The 20,652-nt window shown below is 42.9% G+C and overlaps 1 protein-coding gene across 2 annotated transcripts in view; it reads right to left on the bottom strand.

The window, feature by feature from the left end:
- LOC140425033 (cullin-1) overlaps positions 1-20,652 on the bottom strand; it is a 177,511-nt gene that overhangs the window by 89,939 nt on the left and 66,920 nt on the right. For both annotated transcript variants that reach the window (XM_072508821.1, XM_072508822.1), the window contains exons 4-8: positions 14,611-14,778; positions 9,943-9,993; positions 6,169-6,259; positions 5,872-6,035; positions 2,985-3,147 (exon numbers count right to left, since the gene is read on the bottom strand). In XM_072508821.1, the coding sequence (XP_072364922.1) occupies positions 2,985-3,147; positions 5,872-6,035; positions 6,169-6,259; positions 9,943-9,993; positions 14,611-14,778 (637 nt within the window). The remainder of the gene's footprint in view (positions 1-2,984; positions 3,148-5,871; positions 6,036-6,168; positions 6,260-9,942; positions 9,994-14,610; positions 14,779-20,652) is intronic.

Below are 20,652 nucleotides of genomic sequence, written 5' to 3'. Positions count from 1 at the left end.
TCCAATTATGGGGCAATTTAGCGTGGCCAATCCACCTACCCTGCACATCTTTGGGTTGTGTGGGCAAAACCCATGCAAACGCGGGGAGAATGTGCAAACTCCACACGGACAGTGACCCAGAGCCAGGATCAAACATGGGATCTCGGCACCGTGAGGAAGCAATGCTAACCACTGTGCCACCGCGCTGCCTCTAAGTTTATGAAATTATTAAAGGTATAGATAGGGGTGAAGGATGAACAGTTGGAGGGCGGAATTGAAAATTACAAGGTATGGGGGATAGGTTCAGTGGAGATGTGTGGGGGGAGTTTCTTTTTTTATACAGAGGGTGATTGAGGCAGATACGTTAGCGACCTTTAAGACTTATCTGGATAGGCACATGAACAGAGAGGGTATAGAAGAATACAGGCAGTTGGTCTAGATAGGACACATGATCGGCGCAGGGTTGGAGGGCCATAGGGCCTGTTCCTGTGCTGTATCGTTCTTTGTTCTTTTTCTTTCCAGATTTTAGGGAATTTGACAGAAAAGACTGGGGATTGGGCAGTCTTAGTTTACCTAGTACCTTGTCTCCAGTAATTACGATTGCTTTAAGTTCCACCCTCCTTTTTGCCTCTTGATTTTCTACTATCATTAGTGGGATGCTTTTTGTCTTCTACCATGAGATAGATGTAAAACACTTGTTCAAAGCCTGTCATTTAATTTCCCATTACAAATTCCCCAGTCTAATCCTCTAAAAGACCAAGTTCACTTCCCCCTACTCTCTTTTTATACACTGCGCAAGTTCTCGCTGTCTGTTTTTATATTTCTTGCTTTTTACTCATTCTATTTTTTCCCTTTTTTAAGTCAACCTTTGCTGGTCTCTAAAATTTGCCCAATCCTTTAGCCTACCACTAATCTTTGTAGCCTTTTCTTTCAATTTAATACCACCTTCATATTCCTTATCTAGCCATAATACATCTTTTTCCTATACTTTGGGTGGAATTTAACCCACCAAAGCAAGATTTGTGGAGAAGCAGGCCAAAGAATCGTTGGGAGCAGTCGACAGAAGCTAACGACAGAAGCTAATGTTAGAATGAAACAGCCGGTGGGAATGCAGCAAACCCACATGAATGTGGCGTGAGGCCAATTAAGATTGTTAAAAAAGGGCAGCACGATGGCGCAGTGGTAGCACTACAGTCTCACGGCACCGAGGTCCCAGGTTCGATCCCGGCTCTGGGTCACTGTCTGTGTGGAGTTTGCACATTCTCCCAGTGTTTGCGTGGGTTTCGCCCCCACAACCCAAAGATGTGCAGGTTAGGTGGATTGAACATGCTAAATTGCCCCTTAATTGGAAAAATGAATTGGGTACTCTAAATTTAAGGGGAAAAAAGATTGTTAAAAAAGGGGCAGCACGGTGGCACAGTGGTTAGCACTGCAGCCCGTGGCACCGAGAACACAGGTTCAATCCCGGCCCCGGGTCACTGGCTGTGTGGAGTTTGCAAATTCTCCCCATGTCTGCGTGGGGTTCACCCCCACAACCCAAAGATGTGCAGGTTCGGTGGATTAGCCATACTAAAATTGCCCCTTAATTGGATAAAAATAAATTTGTGTTTTAAAAAAATTGTTCAAAAAAAGTCAAGAGACAGTTGCATGCTGCTGAACACAACCAAAACACCGATTGGGGTTAAGTGGCAAGCAGCGATGACTGGCTCTCAGATCCGCAAGCTGTGAAAACTGGCACAGTTGATGTGAAATGGCTCTCTGAGGTGGAAGGTTATCAAACCAGATGCGAAATTCTATTACGCTATCACTTTTGCCTATTGTATCACATACTATGATATCAATAAAGTAGACATCTCCCTGATTAGTTCCAGAAAGTATTGTCCGGAGAAACTGTCCAAATACACGATGAACTCACCCTCAAGCCTACCTCTGCCAAACTGATTTGTCCAAATTTCATGGTTTAAATTGCACACGATTATTTCAGAATCTTTCTCACAAGCCCCCTCATCATTTATTGATTAATACTCTGTCCTATGTCCTACAGTGTAGCTCCTGTTAGTAGGCCTATAAACTACACCCACCAGTTAACTTCTTCCACTTGCTATTTATCTCCACGCATACATTCAGACAATAACCTTTAATTCTGTTTTTCCAACATTTTTCAATACTCTGACCCTATTCACTGGTACGTTTGTATACTCTATCCCTTCCTAGAACGCTGGTTTGTCATTCTCCATATCACTACCCTGAAGTTGCCTTTTCTCGAACATTCTAAATCATCCCCCACATGAACCAACCACATTTAGTTCAAAGCCTTCTCAACAGCCCTAGTTATGCGATTCACTAATGCACAGGTCCCAGTCCCAGCACAGTTCAAATGAAGACCGTCCCAATGGCACAGTTCCATCCTTCCCCGTGCTGGTGCCAGTGTACCATGAATTGAAACCCATTTCTCCCCCACCAATCCACTGTCTATGATATTTTATTCAAATCTGTGCTCCTGACTCGGGTAGTAATCCAGAGATTATTACATTTGTGACTATACTTTTTAAATTTAGCCCCCTGCCGCTCATATTCCCTCAGCATAATCTCTGTTTTACCTATATCTTTGGTACCCCCATGAATCTCGATAACTAGGATCCTTTCCCTCCCACTCTAGTTCCTCTTTAGTCCGAGGGGATGTCTTTAATCCTGACACCAGGCAGGCAACACATTTTGGACTCCCATCATCTCTCATTCCCTCTCCTCTTGTTTCTTGTTTTTTCATCAAATTCCCCCAAGTTCAGCGTGCTGTAGAACTGGACTCCATGCTACTTATGCCATGTGTTAGCAAAAGCCTCCTGCAGTCATACTAGCAAAAATTCCAATTACTGCTGTCAGTAACTGGCAGCCCGGGAACTGGGCTCATACTTTTGTTCTACAAGGATAGATACTAAGCAAAGATGAATGGTAATCCATTCAATCTCATAGATGTCCCTCATTATACAAATAAACAAGAGCCTTACCTTCATTTTTATCAGCATCTAATAAGTTCTGGAACTCTGTATGAAAAATTTCTAAATGTTTTTCAATAAGTACTTGTTCACATTTACGAGCCAGCTCATCTTGTGTACTTTCATGAAGATAAACCTGTACGCGGCGTTGTTCCTCTAGCAGCCGAGCTTCCGCCTGCAAAACAAAATTTGTTGTCATCCGCAAGAATGCTTCCAACAATGTTTGATCTACAAAGTTCAACTGACAAAATAAGTACCTGGAATCATACATGTATGTGTGTGTGAGAGGAGGGTCAAGACCAATATTGGGAGGGGGAAACAGTAATATTGAGGAAAAGTGCGCAGACCCCCCCCTTTCCGGAAAATAATTTATAGCAGAAGGTCTTCTAAAAAGAGATTTCCTAGGGGCGGCATGGTGGTGCAGTGGTTAGCACTGCTGCCTACGGCGCCAAGGACCCGGGTTAGAGTCCTGACTCTGGGTCACTGTCCATGTGGAGTTTGCATGTTCTCCCAGTGTCTTGCGTGGGTCTCATCCCCAAAGGTGTGTAGAATAGGTGGATTGGCCATGCTAAATTGCCCCTTAATTGGAAAAAATTAATTCGGTAATCTAAATTTAAAAAAATATATATTTTGGAAAAAAAAGAGATTTCCAGACAGCTAAGCTTGTAAATGTTCAAATCAATAATTGTTTAAAACAGAGACTCCATAAGAGCAGAGTTAGGCCACTCGGCCCATCAAGTCTGCGCCGCCATTCAATCATGGCTGATATTTTCTCATCCCCATTCTCCTGCCTTCTCCCGTTAACCCCTAATGCCCTTATTAATCAAGAACCTATCTATCACTGTCTGAAAGACACTCAGTGATTTGGCCTCCACAGCCTTCTGTGGCAGCGAGTTCCACGGATTCACCACCCTCTGGCTGAAGAAATTCCTCCATCTCAGTTTTAAAGGATTGTCCCTTTAATTTGAGATTGTGTCCTCTGCTTCTAGCTTTTCCTGCAAGTGGAAACATCCGCTCCATGTCTACTCGACCGAGGCCTTGAAGTATCCTGTAAGTTTCAATAATATCCTCCCTCATCCTTCTAAACTCAGAGTACAGACCCAGAGTCCTCAACCGTTTCTCATACGACAAGCTCTTTATTCCAGGGATCATTCTTGTGAACCTCCTCTGGATCCTTTCCAAAGCCAGCACATCCTTCCTTAGATACGGGGCCCAAAATTGCTCACAATACTCAAAATGGGGTATGACCAGAGCCTTATACAGCCTCACACATACATTTCTGCTCTTGTATTCTAGCCCTCTCAACATGAATGCTAACAAGCAGTTGCCTTCCTTACTGCGGACTGAACCTGCACGTTAACTTTAAGAGAATCTTGAACAAGGACTCCCAGGTCCCATTGTGCTTCCTAAGCATTTTCCCATTTAGAAAGTAGTCTGTGCCTCTATTCCTCCTTCCAAAGTTCATAACCCCACACTTTTCCACATTGTATTCCATCTGCTACATCTTTGCCCACTCTCCTAGACTTTCCAAGTCATTCTGCAGATCCTCTGTTTCCTCAATACTACCTGTCCCTCTACATATCGATGTATCATCTGAAAACTTAGCAACACTGCCTTCAGTTCCTTCTTTAAGATCGTTAATGTATATTGTGAAAAGTTGTGGCCCCAGCACCGACCCCGGAGGCACACCAGTAGTCACCGGCTGCCATCCTGAAAAAGACCTCTTTAATTTAATCTTTGTCAAAAGTAGGCGTACATTAACACTACAATGAAGTTAATGTGAAACGCCCCAAGTCGCCACATCCCGCCACCTGTTTGGTACATGGAGGGTGAATTCAGAATGCCCAAATTACCAAAAAGCACGTGTTTCGGGACTTATGGGAGGAAACCGGAGCACCCGGAGGAAACCCATGCAGACACAGGGAGAACGTGCAGACTCAGCATAGACAGTGACCCAAGCCGGGAATCGAATATGGGACCCTGGCGCTGTGAAGCAACAGTGTTAAGCACTGCGCTACTGTGCTGCCCACTCTCTGCCTTCTCCCAGTCAGCCAATCCTCTATCCATGCCAGGATCTTACCCTTAACACCATGGGTTCTTAACTTATTTAACAGTCTCCTATACGTCACCATGTCAAAGGCCTTCTGGAAATCAATTTATATCATGCCCACTGGTTCTCCTTTGTCTAACTTTCTTGTTACCTCCTCAAAGAACTCGAACAGATTTGAGAGACATGACGTCTTCTTGACGAAGCCATGCTGACTCAGTCCTATCATGCACTTCCAAGTACTCCGCAGTCTCATCTCTAATAATGGACTCTAAAATCTTACCAATGACAGGCTGACCGGCCTCTAATTTCCCATCTTCTGCCTCTCTCCCTTCTTAAACAGCGGTGTTACATTAGCCACTTTCCAGTCCTTGGGGACCCTCCCTGCCTCCAGCGATTCCTGAAAGATCACCATCAATGCCGCCACAATCTCCTCAGCTATCTCCTTTAGAACCCTGGGGTTTGGTTCATCCGGTCCAGGTGATTTATCCACCTTCAGACCTTTCAGTTTCCCCAGAACCTTCTACTTTTGTGATGACCACTACACTCAACCTGTGCCCCCTGATTCTCCTGGAGCTCTGGCATCCCACTGGTGTCTTCCACCGTGAAGACTGATGCAAAATAACTATTCAGTTCTCCTGCCATTTCTTTGTTTCCTATTATTACTTCTCCAGCCTCATTTTCCAGTGTCCAATGTCTATTTTTTTGCCTCTCTCTTATCTTTATATATTGAAAAAAACTCTACCGGTCTTCTTTTATATTACTAGCTAGCTTACACTCATAGTTCATCTTCTCCCCCCTTATTCCTTTTTTACTATATACTATCCACTTATGCAATCTGCAGTTACTTACCTTTTTCATGTATTCTGTTACAGGGTTTTGCTGCAGGAATTCAGTGCTTTCCCTTGTGTAAAATCTCTCTGTGTCAGCCAAAAATTGTGACTCAAATGATTCTTTATACACTGTCAATGTGGGTCCCTTTGCAAAAGCATCATCTTCATTCAGCCCAAGTTCCACTGTGAGCAAAATAAAAGCAATGAACAAAAACATACAGCTTGATAAATTTTCAGGTCGTAGGTTCATCTGACACACCCTGACCACAAATATCAGAGTATTATATTTAAGGAAGTACAAGAACTTCAAAATTACCATACGACTGAACCACACCACTGATCAGCCTGGTGTTGATGGTTTCACCATTTCGCTCCTTTTCAATGAGTTTCAAAACTGCATTTGTAACCTGACAGGAAAGAAAAACGGTATTTTGGTTACCCAATACCAATAATTCATTAATGTAAATATTTACTGCTCTCTTAAAAGCTCTAGTTGTGTAGATCTAACTTCACTTATACACGTGCAGACTGTAACGAGGGCCACTTGACCTGCTGGTCAGAGCTGCTGACGTCTGTTTAAAGAAATTAGAAACACAAACTCAAATCTTTAGCCATCCTTAGTTCAAGCCAATTTCCCCAGCTGAAATCCAGAAACTTGACAGCAGTTAGAGTATGAGCTCTCTGGTACATAGGGCTATTCCATTCACAATGACAAACATTACTAAAGAGGCATTAAATGAAGTGCCCGAACTCAAAATAGTCAGATGCAAGCATGCAAACTAGAAGCACGTATATGCTCTTGCACCTGTTGCAAAAACAACTCAGTTAACTGGGCAAATCTGTTAATGGATAAAACAGTACAGAATCAGTTTATACCCACTTTACTTGCCAAGACAGATAGCACGGACAATTAAAGAGATAAGGAGACTACATCTAGCTTTAAACAAAAAGCATACAAACATGGGAAAAAGCACAAATCCGAGCAAATGGGAAAGATACAAAACAGCAAAAGGTAACAGAGTTACAAAAACAATAAGAAAGGAAACTTCCAAAGGATATTAAAATTAACAGACATGTTTTGTATTGGGAAAAAACAGAGTTGTCAAAATGCAATGTGGGCACCTTGAAAATAGGTAATGATGTTTTTACAATTCTTTGATGGAACAATTCAAGATATTAACAGGGAAAGACAGGGCAGATAAAGATAAACCATTTCCACTGATTGGAAATTCTCAAAATAGGAGGCAGAGTCTAAAAATTAGGGCCAGACTGTTCAAGAGAGGGGCTAGGACGCACTTCTTCACACAAAGGGTGGCAGAGGTTTGGAACTCTCTCTCATAAGCAGTGGTTGAAGCTAGAACAGTTGTTCATTTTAAATCGGAGATAGATGGAGTTTTGTCAAGCAACGATATTAAGCAAAATGAGCCAAAAGCAGGTATATGGAATAGATTATCATTATCATAGAATTTAGTGCAGAAGGAGGCCATTCAGGCCATCGAGTCTGCACCGGCTCTTGGAAAGAGCACCCTACCCAAGGTCAACACCTCCACCCTATCCCCATAATCCAGTAACCCCACCCAACACTAAGGGCAATTTTGGACACTAAGGGCAATTTATCATGGCCAATCCACCTAACCTGCACATCTTTGGACTGTGGGAGGAAACCGGAGCACGCGGAGGAAACCCACGCACACACGGGGAGGATGTGCAGACCGTCCGCACAGTGACCCAGCAGGGAATCGAGCCTGGGACCCTGGAGCTGTGAAGCAATTGTGCTGTCCACAATGCTACGGTGCTGCCCTTATCCCTTGGCCTATCCCTTATCCGTGCTTGCCCTGTGCCCTTGTAGGCCACATATCAGCATTTGTTGCCCACCCCTAATTTCTCCTTCAAATGAGGGATTTGCCAGGCCATTTCAGAGGACAGTTAGGAGTCAACCACATTGTTGTTGGTCTGAAGTCATACAGAGGCCACACCAAGCAAGGATGTCATATATCCTTTCCTAAAGGACATGAGTGAACTACACTTTTACAACAATCAATGATAATTTCCCATGGTCTGAGACTAGCTTTCAATTCCAGATTTATTTTATTATTAGAATTAAAATCCTCACAAAATTAATATTGAATCAGGGACAGACAAATATCTTAAAAGACCAGACAGTTTCCATCCCACGGTTTTAAAATAAATTGCAGATGCTCTAACTGTAATCTTCCACCGGTCTGTAGATTTAGGCACCACTCCTTCAGATTGGAAAACTAAACATCATGCCACTATTTAAGGAAGGTTAGAGGGAAACCAGGGAATTATAGATCAGTAGCCCAATATCTGCTGTCAAGAAATTACTAGACACTGCAATTAAGGATAAGGTGACTGAACACCTTGAACATTTTCAGCTGATCAGAGAAAGGCAGGATGCAGCTAGTGATTACCTGGAAGGAATGGTTTTGGGGCCAGAATTATTCACATTATTTATCAATGACTCAGATGCTGGGATAGAAAGCCCACATACACAACTTTAACAAAGATAGGCAGCACTGTAAGCAGTGCAGATAGAAGCAGAAAACAGGTAGCAGCGTGAATTTTACTGACCCTTTGGAAACAAACTGGTTTGGGAAAGCCCGTCAGGACAGCTCCCCAAACTGTTCCACCTCTGGGTGAATTTTCCAGGGCTGGGCCACCATTGGAAATCGTAGCCCGCTCCACAGAAATGGACAAGCGACAGAACTAATTAGGGCCCGAATCATGGGCCATTTTCTCCCAATTTTCCTGGTGATGTACACCTACCTACATGCTTATATGGTGGAATGCTGGAAACAGTTCAGGGACTGCCTCTCACTGGGAGGTTCACAGACCATGAGTGGCCATAGGGGCTGGAGGGTCAACCTCTATCCCGATGGTATTTTGCCATCTTTCTAACCATCTCCATTTTGGTACACCTCCTAAGTCTTCCTTTTCTCCAGCAGCACTCACACCAATGGGTGTGCCATCTGAATACTATTGCAAATCCTCCTATATGGCCTCCTATTTCCATAACTGAGTACTTAAATGGTACATAGGTTATTAAAATGTTGTGAATAAATGCAGAAATGATTATTAATGGAATGCTGGCCTTTATATCTGGAGGATATCATACTTCAGTTATATGCCTTGCTTAGACCACACCTGAAGTACTGTGAGCAGTCTTGGGCAGTGAGTACTTAGGAAGGATAAATTGAGCCTGGAGGGAGTGCTGAATAGATTTGGACTAAGCTTAAATTAAGAGGAGTGATTATGCAAATTAGGCTTCTAGTCTGAAATTAGATGGTTACAAAGAGCAATTTGATTGATATTTTCAAAATATTAATGAGAACAGATGAGGATAGATAAGATAGAGAACCAGAGGGCAGCTGTAAAGTTTAGAGCGAGACTTCGCAGGAGTGAAATTAGGAAATACTTCTACACAATGTGGTAGAAGTTTGGAAACAATTGGCAATGGATGCTGGATCAATTGTTAATTTTAGATCCGAGATTGATAGATTTCTGTTAAGTCTAAGGTACTGAGGGATTAGAAAAAAGACCAATATATGGAGTTAGGTCACAGATCAGTCATGATGTCATTAAATGGCAGAACAGGCTCAAGGAGCAAACAACCTACTTCTGTTCCATGCACATCTTGTAAGCAATGATCCAGCAACTTTGCAGCCAAAACACTTCTATGGCTGCAAAAATGCTGCAAAATCAGATGTTAAATACAAACAATTGAAGTCTCGTTTTAAATTTTGAAATAAATTTACAATTAAGGCACACCTTGATAAAACGCTTATGGACAAAATAATGAAGTTTTAAAAATAAGTTTAGAGTATCCAATTCTTTTTTTTTCTCCAATGAAGGGGAAATTTAGCATGGCCAATCTACCTACCCTGCACATCTTTAGTTGTGGGGGTGAGACCCATGCAGACAAGGGGAGAATGTGCAAACTCCACACGGACAGTGACTCAGGGCCTGGCCCTTCGCATTGTGAGGCAGCAGCACTAACAACTGCGCCACTGTGCAGCCCCAAAATAATGAATTTTTAATCATTTTAAAATAGCCAAGGAAAAATACTTGCCTGTTTATTTAACGGTCGAAACAAGCAATCGCGCCATGTCACCAAAGCAAGCTGTAAGAATTTTAAAAAGGTTTAATGTAAATATTGCATACTAATAAATGGATTAATCATGATCACTAAATGGTAAGAAGCCTAATCTGAAAATATCCCAAAATTAGAAACAATGATCTGTTTAATATTTATTCATTGAAGACCAGAGATTTACAATATAATATTTTTTTAAACCTCCTTTAATAAAGGTTTAATAAATACCCAACGGCACTCTTGAGATGTTGAAAATTGAAAGTGGGGACGTGATTCAAATAAAACATTTCTATGTCCAGTTTTGGCCACGTTTAGCAGGGTGTTTCTCAGCGCTAGACCCCGCTATTGAATGACACTTTGCCATTTTTTTGCCCTCGGTGAGGAACTCCCTGTCAAGGCCACACTTTAGTCATTTCTACTCGTCGATCAGGGCGCCATTTTTAAAAGACAGCCCTGATCTTTTGTCGTCCCCCTCAGTGGCCGCACGAGAGCCTCCCCGGACAGCCCCCGCCCAATTCACACAACTTACCACTTCAGGGGGCCCGATCCCTGGCATGGGCAGTCTGGCAGAGCCCCTGTGAGGTCTTCCAGACACAGCCAGTGAATCCAGGGCACCAGGAAAATCCAGCAAACTCAATTTAAATAAGCCATTGTGTGTGCATATCTAGATCTCGCCCACCAGATGCGACGTCTCACAAGATTCAATGGAATCTCACGAAATGTGGATCGTTGCGAATCTTGTAAGACACCTCTCCGAGATTCAACAGCCTCATACTGACACCAATTCAGGTGAGAGACCACCAAATTGTGCCCTAGGTTTCAGAAGAGATTCACTATAACAGGAGGAATAAGATCTTAGTTATGAGGATTAATTTTTCCATTAGAGCAAAGGTTTAAGTCAAAATCTTAGAGATGCTCAACATTTGTTTAAATTTCTTTATTTCCATCGGTGGCGAGTTCATATCTTGAGGACATTGAAAAATTAGCACAAGAAAAAAGGTGAGGGCAGAAGATTTTTTTTAAATGGAGAAGATTGTCAGGATCTTCTTGGGTAGGTAGATGCCTACCCAAAAGAGTAGCAGAAACACATTGGCTTCTAAAAGATATCGAAAAATTGAGTTGAGGCTTTTGTGGAAAGCCCGGTGAATGGAAGTAAAATATAGATACAATAAGGCAATTGGGCTTGTATGTGATGCAAAATTATTTGACAAATCAATATAGCAATGAAGACTGGTCAAATGAACAGGACAGGAGGACATGCCAAGAACATAACCAGGCACACCTAAACATGAGGTGTTAACCTGATGAAGCTACAACACATGCTCACCACTCTGGGTGAAGAAATTTCTCCTCACCTCTGTCCTAAATGGTCTACCTCGTGTCCTCAGGCTGTGACCCCTAGTTCGGGACACACCCACCATCGGGAACATCCTTCCTGCATCTACCCTGTCTCAGGCATCAAAGATACTTCTGAGTAACAGGAGGAAGAAAGATGCAAAAATAAAATTTGTAGACTGCCCATTACTTCAGAGCTGAAGAAGCTCATGGGTTAACCCAATGACGATTCATTCAAGTTCTGTATTACATTTCACTTATACTTGCCACCTGTTAAATGCACTCCATCAATTCGCAAGAATTCTATGGTGATGTATACTGCCCAATACTCTCAGAATGAGCATCAGCACAGAAAATCTAAATTACTACATTCTGCAACAGTAAAAGTGAAAACATTCCATTTGCAATTCAGTGCTGTCGCACATGCATGAATTTTCTTCAAGGATAGATACCCAGTATCTGGGTGGGAAGGGGTTCCACTATGGAGGTATTTAATTCCCACAATCTTTAGTGCCTTCTGTCATGAATGGTCAGATGGGCACCCATTCCACTGCTACTCTTTGCTGGCCCCATTACAATTTAAAACTTACCCATCTGAAGATGTTTATTAGCTGTCCCTCGAAATCAAGAATGATGTCCATCAGGTTTGGTGTGTCTATTGGGATGTTAGCAGCCCCTTTACAGACCTTGCAATCTGCCATGTAAGGCCACCATCCCCAAGATTCAAATGCCAGGCATTAACATTGGAAAATCCAGGGAAATGACAGGCGATATTATGACACTTCAGGTAGAAATTTCCTATCTATGCCTGGGGATTCCCTAGAAATCCCATGTCAATGGGGAGAAATCTTGCCATAATGACTAAATATCAATTTTACTCAATTCCGCAAAATGGGAAATACATACAAGCTATTATATTTGAAGAATTACTTTTTTAGTCTACCTGCTCTATAGTTATGTTAAAACATTGTCACAAAATGGTAGTATGTTATTGAAATGAATATATTATCTTTTGCACAAGTAAAATCAAGCTATATCTGGGCAGCAAGAGAAAGAAATAGGGCACAGGGTGTTCTTTGCAATTGATACATATAGTATAGTCAGAGTGCTGTGAGTCAGGAAACCAGCATCACAAATGAGCTGTTGAAACAATATCGAGAGAGAGAGAGAGAGAGAGAGGCAGACAACCTCAGGAAACAGCTCAACTAGAGATGAAGTGCTGAAGACAAAAGCAATTTAGTGCAAAAGATCATTTTCTTCACTAAACCAAAGACCATTCCCAAGTCCTGGCCGTACTGGTAGTCACTGGTTAGATTTGACGAACAGATTTATGGTTGTTGGGAAACGGAGAGATCTTAGCAGTTTAGGATTATGTGGGAACGGATGCTTTTGTGTTTGCAGTCTCTGAGGGACTATGTGCCTAGCGTTAATGCACCAAAGTACAAGATTGTTCTTTGCAGCGTTTCATTATCTTCCTTCTACTTTAATGAATACTTTTATTGTTGTTTAATGAAAGAGGTTTGAGTTCTCACCGTTTCCGCAGACGTTTCGCATTAATAGCCAAAAGAAATACATGCAAAACCAGTGTTTCAGGTTGGAACACTCACACAGATCAGCAGAGTTTCGTAACACACAAAATGGTTTAACACTCAGCATTTCTAAAATGGATGGGAAAAAGCAATTTTTCATATCCCTAACCTTCAAATTCTTCTGATATTTCTAGTTTAATAAAGCTCACTTGGAGAGAGCATACAGTAGAGTGTATTTTATTTAATCATTGGTGGTAATGCTGACATGGACCCAGCCCTAAATACAGTATTTAGATTAAGCAGGTGGAGAGGGAAATGGTTATTGTATGTATCACCATAAAATGCTCACCGATGGTGGGGGGAGAAGGGCAGAAGTTACCCACAATGGGAGAGAGCTTAGATTTCAAGGAACAAACTATGTTATCCTATTTGATGCATGGTGGGGCAAGAAAAAAGTACTATGTTGCAAGCGGAATCGCATAGCAACATAGTACTTTTTTCTTGCCCCACCATGCACAAAATTCTCTAGTAGAATTACTTTTTAAACCTGAGCACATTAGAAAGGTGTGAAGGCCTTGGAGCGGTTTGAAGCAGAAAGCTAAATTCAGGGACATCACAGATTTTTGATTCCTGCTGGTGCAATTAAGTTTATTTATGCTTGTTAGTGAGCATCCAAGAATATTAGAGAAAAGTTTTTTATTAAACAGGGATAAACTGCACTTCTGGGTTTCTGAAAGAAGAGTGCAACGTTATAGCACATTTTCACAATGCTCGAGAGTGCCCTAACAGATAAAGTCTTAGGTTCAACACTATCTACAAGGGCAATGCCATTACAATATCACAACTACTTATTTCAAGACTTATCGCAACAGACAAAAGCAATACAACCTGTTCATCAATAATAAATGCCCTCAAAAATGGTTTCTTACACTTTTATTTTGGGACGGCGGAAGCAGCGGAAGAGTTTGCGAAGGCAGAAGGACTGTGGCTGAATTGAGAAATGGTCATGTACTGATGTAGCCTCATGTAACTGTATTTTTTCACTGCGTGCTGATGTATGTGCTAAATGTGCCAACGTTGTATATATTTGGACAAGGGAAGAGATGGGACTTTCACTTGCAATGACGGTTCTTTGGGGCTTGGGTATGTATGAAGGGTTTGTGTGCTAACGGAAATTTCTTGGTTTTCCTGGGACAGGGTAAGGGGAAAGAGATCCGGGCGGGGGCCTCCACGCTGGCCGGTTTAAGCCGGCCAGTGAACGGGAGTGAGGTGGAGGGAGGGGCTGCGGCCATCGGAGCCTGGCAGAACAGGTTCCAATGAGTCTAGCCGGGGTGGAAAGTTGGGGGGGGGGGGGGGGGGGGGGAAGGAACAGAGGTTGGGGGAGGAGTTTTATAAGAGGAAGTGGAGGGGAGGAGTTTGGGGGGGGTGTTTACAATTCATGGATGTCATTTACGGTACTCCTTCAGGGATTGGATGGCATTGAATGTTAGGAGAGGGGGGTGGACTCTACAGGGCAATGGTGACCATAGGCGATTCATGATTCCTTTTTCTTTTTTGTTCCCTTTATTTTTCCCATCGTGGGAGGGTTTGTTTTATTTGATGCTTATATTGTCAGGCGGGCCGTTGTTTGGGGTGGTGGGTGAATGGGATAGTTGTTGTTGATAAGGGGATTGACTTTGTATTTTTTACCATTTACTGCTTGTTGGTGGGATATAAATTCTGAAGAAAATGTGAAAATGGAGAATAAAAATATTTTACAAAAAAAAGAATAGTTTCTCACTGAATATATTTCGTAAATTCCTTTACGTCCTTCATCACATTCACGTCGGACCCAGTGTCGATTGAGGTAGGCGCAGATTCCATTTAATACCTTACTAGAAAACCTGTAATCTTCCCACTGCTGGGTATAAAATTTCAATACACTCTCATCCATCAAATCTTCACCATCCTATAGGAGAAAAACAACATTTTCTCTTTTGTAAACCATCTGCCACATGATTCAGTCAGGAAGCATTTATCAAATAGAATTTTTTTTTTTACAAATTAAATTTGTTAGATCACATTGCTGCATCTCACAGAAAACGAAGTCTGTTACCTTACTCAGTTGACAATTTTAAAAACTTTCATAAACTACATCAAGGCAAAAAAAAAATGAAATCGCTTATTCCATCTGAAATACCTATCGCACCTTTCCTAACACTATTTAAACAACTTCATTTTAGCAAGTAGCGATTAAAATGTAATTTTTTCATCATTATCACGCAAGTAAATAATGATATAGAATAAGCACTTATATAATAACTCGGGTACGGTGGCCAGTGGAGGTGGCGTTAGAAGAGAGCATAGTTTTGGTCACAGATGCTGAGGTGAAGAACATTTTCCCAAGGTCCCAACAAACTTTGCAATAAGATGCAAATGTAAATAGTGATAAGGCCATTTACTCTATTCAATAACTCATCACTAGATGTCAATCTTGCAATGAAAATATCATGCCTTTGGTAGTGCTCCAGAGATACTGAATATTATTGCATGGTATTTATGCTAAACAATGAGAGTCAATATTCTTCTCCAGAAAACTAAAAGCATTGCAAGCTTATTCTAATATCAAGGTGCTGACCAAAGAGAAGATATCACAGGTGAGTTGGTATCACAGCCTTTCATTCCTTTCAAACTAAAGTTTACCAAAATCAAATAAAGACAATCTACTTTTAGTTTCTGAGATTGAATAGATTGAATAAGTGTGGTCTTTTCCACATTTCAAAATTGGCATAATAGAAGCAAAATACTGTAGAGCTAGAGATTTTAAATAAAAAAGTGCTGGGGAAACTCAACAGCAGCATTTGCGAAAAAACAGAGTTAATACTTCACGTTCTTAATTCTGTTTCCCTCCCTGCAGAGAAGGTGAGGTGGTGGTGTGAAGGAGAGGGGTGAGAGTCGGTTAGGATGGAGGAGTTCTAGGGCAGCACGGTGGTGCAGTGGTTAGCACTGCTGCCTCACGGCGCCAAGGTTCCAGGTTCAATCCCGGCCCCAGGTCACTGTCCGTGTGGAGTTTGCACATTCTCCCAGTGTTGCGTTTCGCCCCCACAACCCAAAGATGTGCAGGGTAGGTGGATTGGCCACGCTAAATTAATTGGAAAAAATTAATTGGGTACTCTAAATTTAAAAAAAAATTTTTTTTTAAAGGATTGAGGAGTCCTGTAGAGGGTCCAGCCTGAGGGCCATGGTGACGGCTTTGCTTCCACATGCGCCAGGGAGGTACACGTGGAGCCTGGTGGTTCAGTCCACGATTAGGATGTGGAACCCGTTGAGGAGACACTCTAGGATGGAGGGGATATTCAATGCCGACACCGTTGTGCGGGAACCATGGGTTTAAGCTGGGGGAGACAGATGGAATGTAAAGGAAGTGAAGGCAGGTGGGGCTGGTGAGAGTGAGGGATTTGTACCTGGATGAGAGATTTGCAGGTCTGGAAGAGCTGCGGGAGAGGGTGGAGCTGCCGACGGGAAGCAAATTTAGGCTTTTGCAAGTGAGGGACATTGCGCGGAAGGAATGGAGCGGATTTCCCAAGCTGCCAGCGTATATCGTGCTGGATCAATTGATGCTCCATCAACCAACACCCCAACACCACCCCCCCCCCCCCCCCCCCCCCGCCAGCGACACCTCCAGCCCCAGTACTGAGGAAGGCAGCATTGTAACATCGGTGCGGCCCAAAGGTAGGCCCGGATCCTCAAGGTCCAGGCCCTCCAGAGGACAACCACCAAGGCAATCACAGGCAAGGACATGGAAGGCAGCAGGCCACCTTGGCCTCAGCTATGGATCCTAGGGATACATCTAGACGTAGGAGGCTGAGGAAAGAGTAAGAAACCAGAGTCACCTCGTAAGCACGTGTGACCCTAGGAGGGGATATCAGAGATAAATCACCATTGTAATATCGCTCTTGTTCACCAATGCAAACAGCACTTTATTCACCAATACAAATCTTCAATGCTGCCATTTCATGGAGTCATGCTCCACAAACACCACACATTTCATCCCTGTGGAGTGCGAGAGTGGCAGCGTTACGTCTCTCCCATCTCGCACACTGACGAGGCAATAAAGAAGCACTGGCCGGGGTTCCTGCAGTGCCAGCAACTCCATCCAACCTTCATCCAAGAAAGGTAACACCCCATCCTCTCACAACATCAATGCTTCTGATGTCTGCCACTCTTCTCTAATGATGACATTGTCAAAGACAGACAGTGTTGAGAGCCTGCCCACCTCATGGAAGGTGGAGATAAGCAATTCTGACCTCAGAAGGGGCAGTAATAGCTCAGATTCATCATCCAGCATCTCTGAACACGTTGATAAGCCCATTCAGCTCTCTGTCAAGCAGGAGTCAGACATATAGCTGAGGATGAGAGGAGCATCCCTTTGTGGGTACCCTTTGTCCCCAAGGAGCCATCGTTCCAGCCACTGCTCTCCCTCAAAGATGGCTGGGATCTGGAAGCGTGGCAAGATATAACTATCATTTTTTTTTTTTTTTAAATTCCAATTAAGGGACAATTTAACGTGTTCAATCCATCTACCTTGCTCGTCTTTGGGTTTCGTGGGGCGAGACCTGGGGAGAATGTGCAAATTCCACACCGACAGTGACCCGGGGCCGGGATTGAACCCGGGTCCTCAGTGCAGTGAGGCAGCAGTGCAAACCAATGCGTCACCATGCCGCCCCTAAGATGTAACTATCATGGACGATCCCCAGGAAATGTGCACACACTTGGACGATCCCCAAGAATTGGGCACACACCTGCATGATGCACATCGAGTTGTCACAGACCAGTGGACATTGAGACGTACACAAATGGTGTCCCATGCAATCATGGAGACCGCAAAACCATATGGGCGAGTCGATGACTCCCTATGCTTGGGGCATGCCTATCTGGGTGAACCTGATGGCCCTGGCATCCTGGCTCATCTGAAGCCAGTCCAAGTTGATGTACATGTGGGCTCTCACAAATAGCACATCTGTGTGGTCAGCCGTGCATGTTATGCACGGATGACCACACAGGTCACCAATGCTGCCCTGAAACAAGCTGCTGGCATAGACATTCAGAGCAGCATAATTTAAGGGCCTCCCAGTCCATATGGTGCCACTCTAGCATCACCTGGCACATGCAATATCTCCAAATTTGCAGACAACATAAAGCTGACTGGCAGTGTGTGCTGTGAGGAGAATGCAAAGAGGCTGCAGCATGACTTGGACAGGCTGGCTGAGTGGGCAGATACAATAAAACGTGGATAAATGTGAGGTTACCCACTCTGGTGGAAAAAACAGGGAGGCAGCTTATCGGAGTGTTGACAGTTTAGGAAAAGGGGAAGTGCAATGAGACCTGGGTGTCATGGTGGAACAGTCACTGAAGGTTGGCATGCAGGTACAACAGGCGGTGAGGAAAGCTCATGGCATGCTCGCCTTCATAGCGAGGGGATTGGAGTATAGGAGTAGGGATGTCTTGCTGCAGTTATACAGGGCCTTGGTGAGGCCACAGCTGGAGTATTGTGTGCAGTTTTGAGCTCCCAGTTCGAGGGAGGACATTCTTGCTATTGAGGGTGTCCAGCGAAGGTTCACCAGACTAATTTCTGGGATGGCAGGACTGACATGAAGAAAGACTGATCGACTTGGGCTTGTACTCACTTGAGAGGGGATGTCATCGAAACATATAAAGTCCTGATGGGACTGGACAGGCTATATGCGGGAAGAATGTTCCGGATGTTGGGAACATCCAGAACTCGGGATCACAGCCTAAGAATAAGGGGCAAATCATGAAGGACCGAGAAGAGGAAGAACTTCTTCTCTCAGAGTTATGAATTTGTGGAATTCTCTACCACAGAAAGCTGTTGGGCCAGATCGTTGGATTAGCAGTGCTAACTACTGTGCCAAACGAGGAAGGCGATGGGAAACCATCTCATGTATTCTTTTTGCAGGTCATATTGCTCAATGTTGAAAATAGGATGCTTTTACTCGCAACTGAAGAGGTAAGTGCAGGACTGCAGGATAGACAAATGGGAGGGGAGAACATGCCCTTGAACAGATTACCACTACCTTCCAACCTGTCACAGACCTTCCTTTTTATTCGTTCCTGGTTTCCTTTCTCTGCCTCCGTCTTTCAGATCACGGAGCTAAATTGTTTTGTTTGTTTCTCTCTCCAGTGTTTTGGGCAAGGTATTAGGTAACATTTTCTATTTTTATTATAGCTTCCTCTGTTGCTGCTCCAATTGAATGCCTGAATTGGAAGAAGCAATAATAGGCAAGCCAAGAAAATCCAACTCCCAAAAATAGTTTTAACGGGCTTCCACTCATCATAGCGCTAAAAACATCCTTTACTTTTCTTGTTTTCTTCAACGTTAGTTCCCAAACAGCATTTTGTCCTCCAAATCAGCCATTACCCCTCTACTCAGAAAACAAAAGGTCAAACCATCATTCTTGCAAAATACCCCATCACCAACCTCCCTTTTCTCTCTGTAGACCAGAGACCTGCAGCCACCAATTTTTCAATTTGTAATTTGCATTTTATTTCTGCTTTACTTTAATTTTAAGACTTTAGTAGGAATTTAAAGTAATTTTGCATTTTCTCACTTGGTAGACATTGATCGAGGGGATTTTCACAGTAACTTCATTGCAGTGTGAATGTAAGCCTACTTGTGACATGATAAAAGATTATTATTGATCTTAAAACCCAGCTATGGTTGTGCATTGAATAATCAATAATAATCAGTAATAACCCGCTTTCCTAGACCTTGTTTGTTTTCCATACAGGCCAACACAGCTGGTGTTGAGACAAAATCTTTTGTTTTTCCACTTTCTCAAGGTAGACTACGAAAATAAGTTGTTTTTGTGTCAGAGGTACTATTCTACTGCATTCTGTGACCCTTAGACTACAGACCAAGTCACTGAGTAACCATACCTGATGTGGTCATCTGAAGCATTAGAAGATGTACATTAATTGATGGATATAATACCTGATTGCAGATGAGAAGACACCATCAAGAACTATGTAAACAACCCAAATTTTGCAAAGTCTGCTTAGCCTTGTGGTCCCTGGGGCAAGAGCTGATAAGAGTTGAGATTTGTTTCGGGAAAGACCATGTACCATGCTTTTAGAGGGTGCAATGCAGGTAGAAATTCAGTTTAAAGGGACGCTGCTTACGGACTCGGGGCTGCTGCAGCCAATCACAGATGTTGGCTGGAAGGGCCAGGAACGGAGTACTAGCTGAACTGCCCACCCTTTGGAGTTACTTAGCCACTTGGTAATATATGTACCATGGGGATGGTAACGTGTACACCAATTTGGGGGAATAGACTAAATTAGGGGGTTACTGTTAGTCTTTAAACAAACATCTGTGTAAATATCTGAAGAAAACAAGTGCTTTCTCCTTTCAATAAATTATCTTTCTTCCTTTTGATGTATATCTTTCCTATATTTTCTTCTCATATAGGTTATCAATGATAATGGTCTCATAATTACCATCATTATTCAATAAAATTCTTGGTTTAACACAATACTTATCACAGCCACTCATTCCTGTTACGTCTGCAGCACAGCTTCGAACCCAAGACTCTGAAAGGGACTAATGACTCCTTGCAGATTTTGGTGAGCACTGAAGTCCAACAGTCTTGAAGGTGTTGTCAGCTCCAAATCTATGTCCATCTTTCTTGGAACTCCCCATGTTTGAATCTCTCCAAGCAAGTTGCTGCCCTGCCAATGCACTAAAATGGCTTTAAGTTGCAAATGGCATCCTATGCAACTGTGACAAAGGCAAATTACCCCTTATCCCTTTCTGTAGCCTTTT

The sequence above is a fragment of the Scyliorhinus torazame genome, chromosome 6 (genome assembly GCF_047496885.1).
Source record: "Scyliorhinus torazame isolate Kashiwa2021f chromosome 6, sScyTor2.1, whole genome shotgun sequence".
NCBI classification, from domain to species: Eukaryota; Metazoa; Chordata; class Chondrichthyes; order Carcharhiniformes; family Scyliorhinidae; genus Scyliorhinus; species Scyliorhinus torazame.
This window is presented reverse-complemented; position numbering and strand designations above follow the sequence as displayed.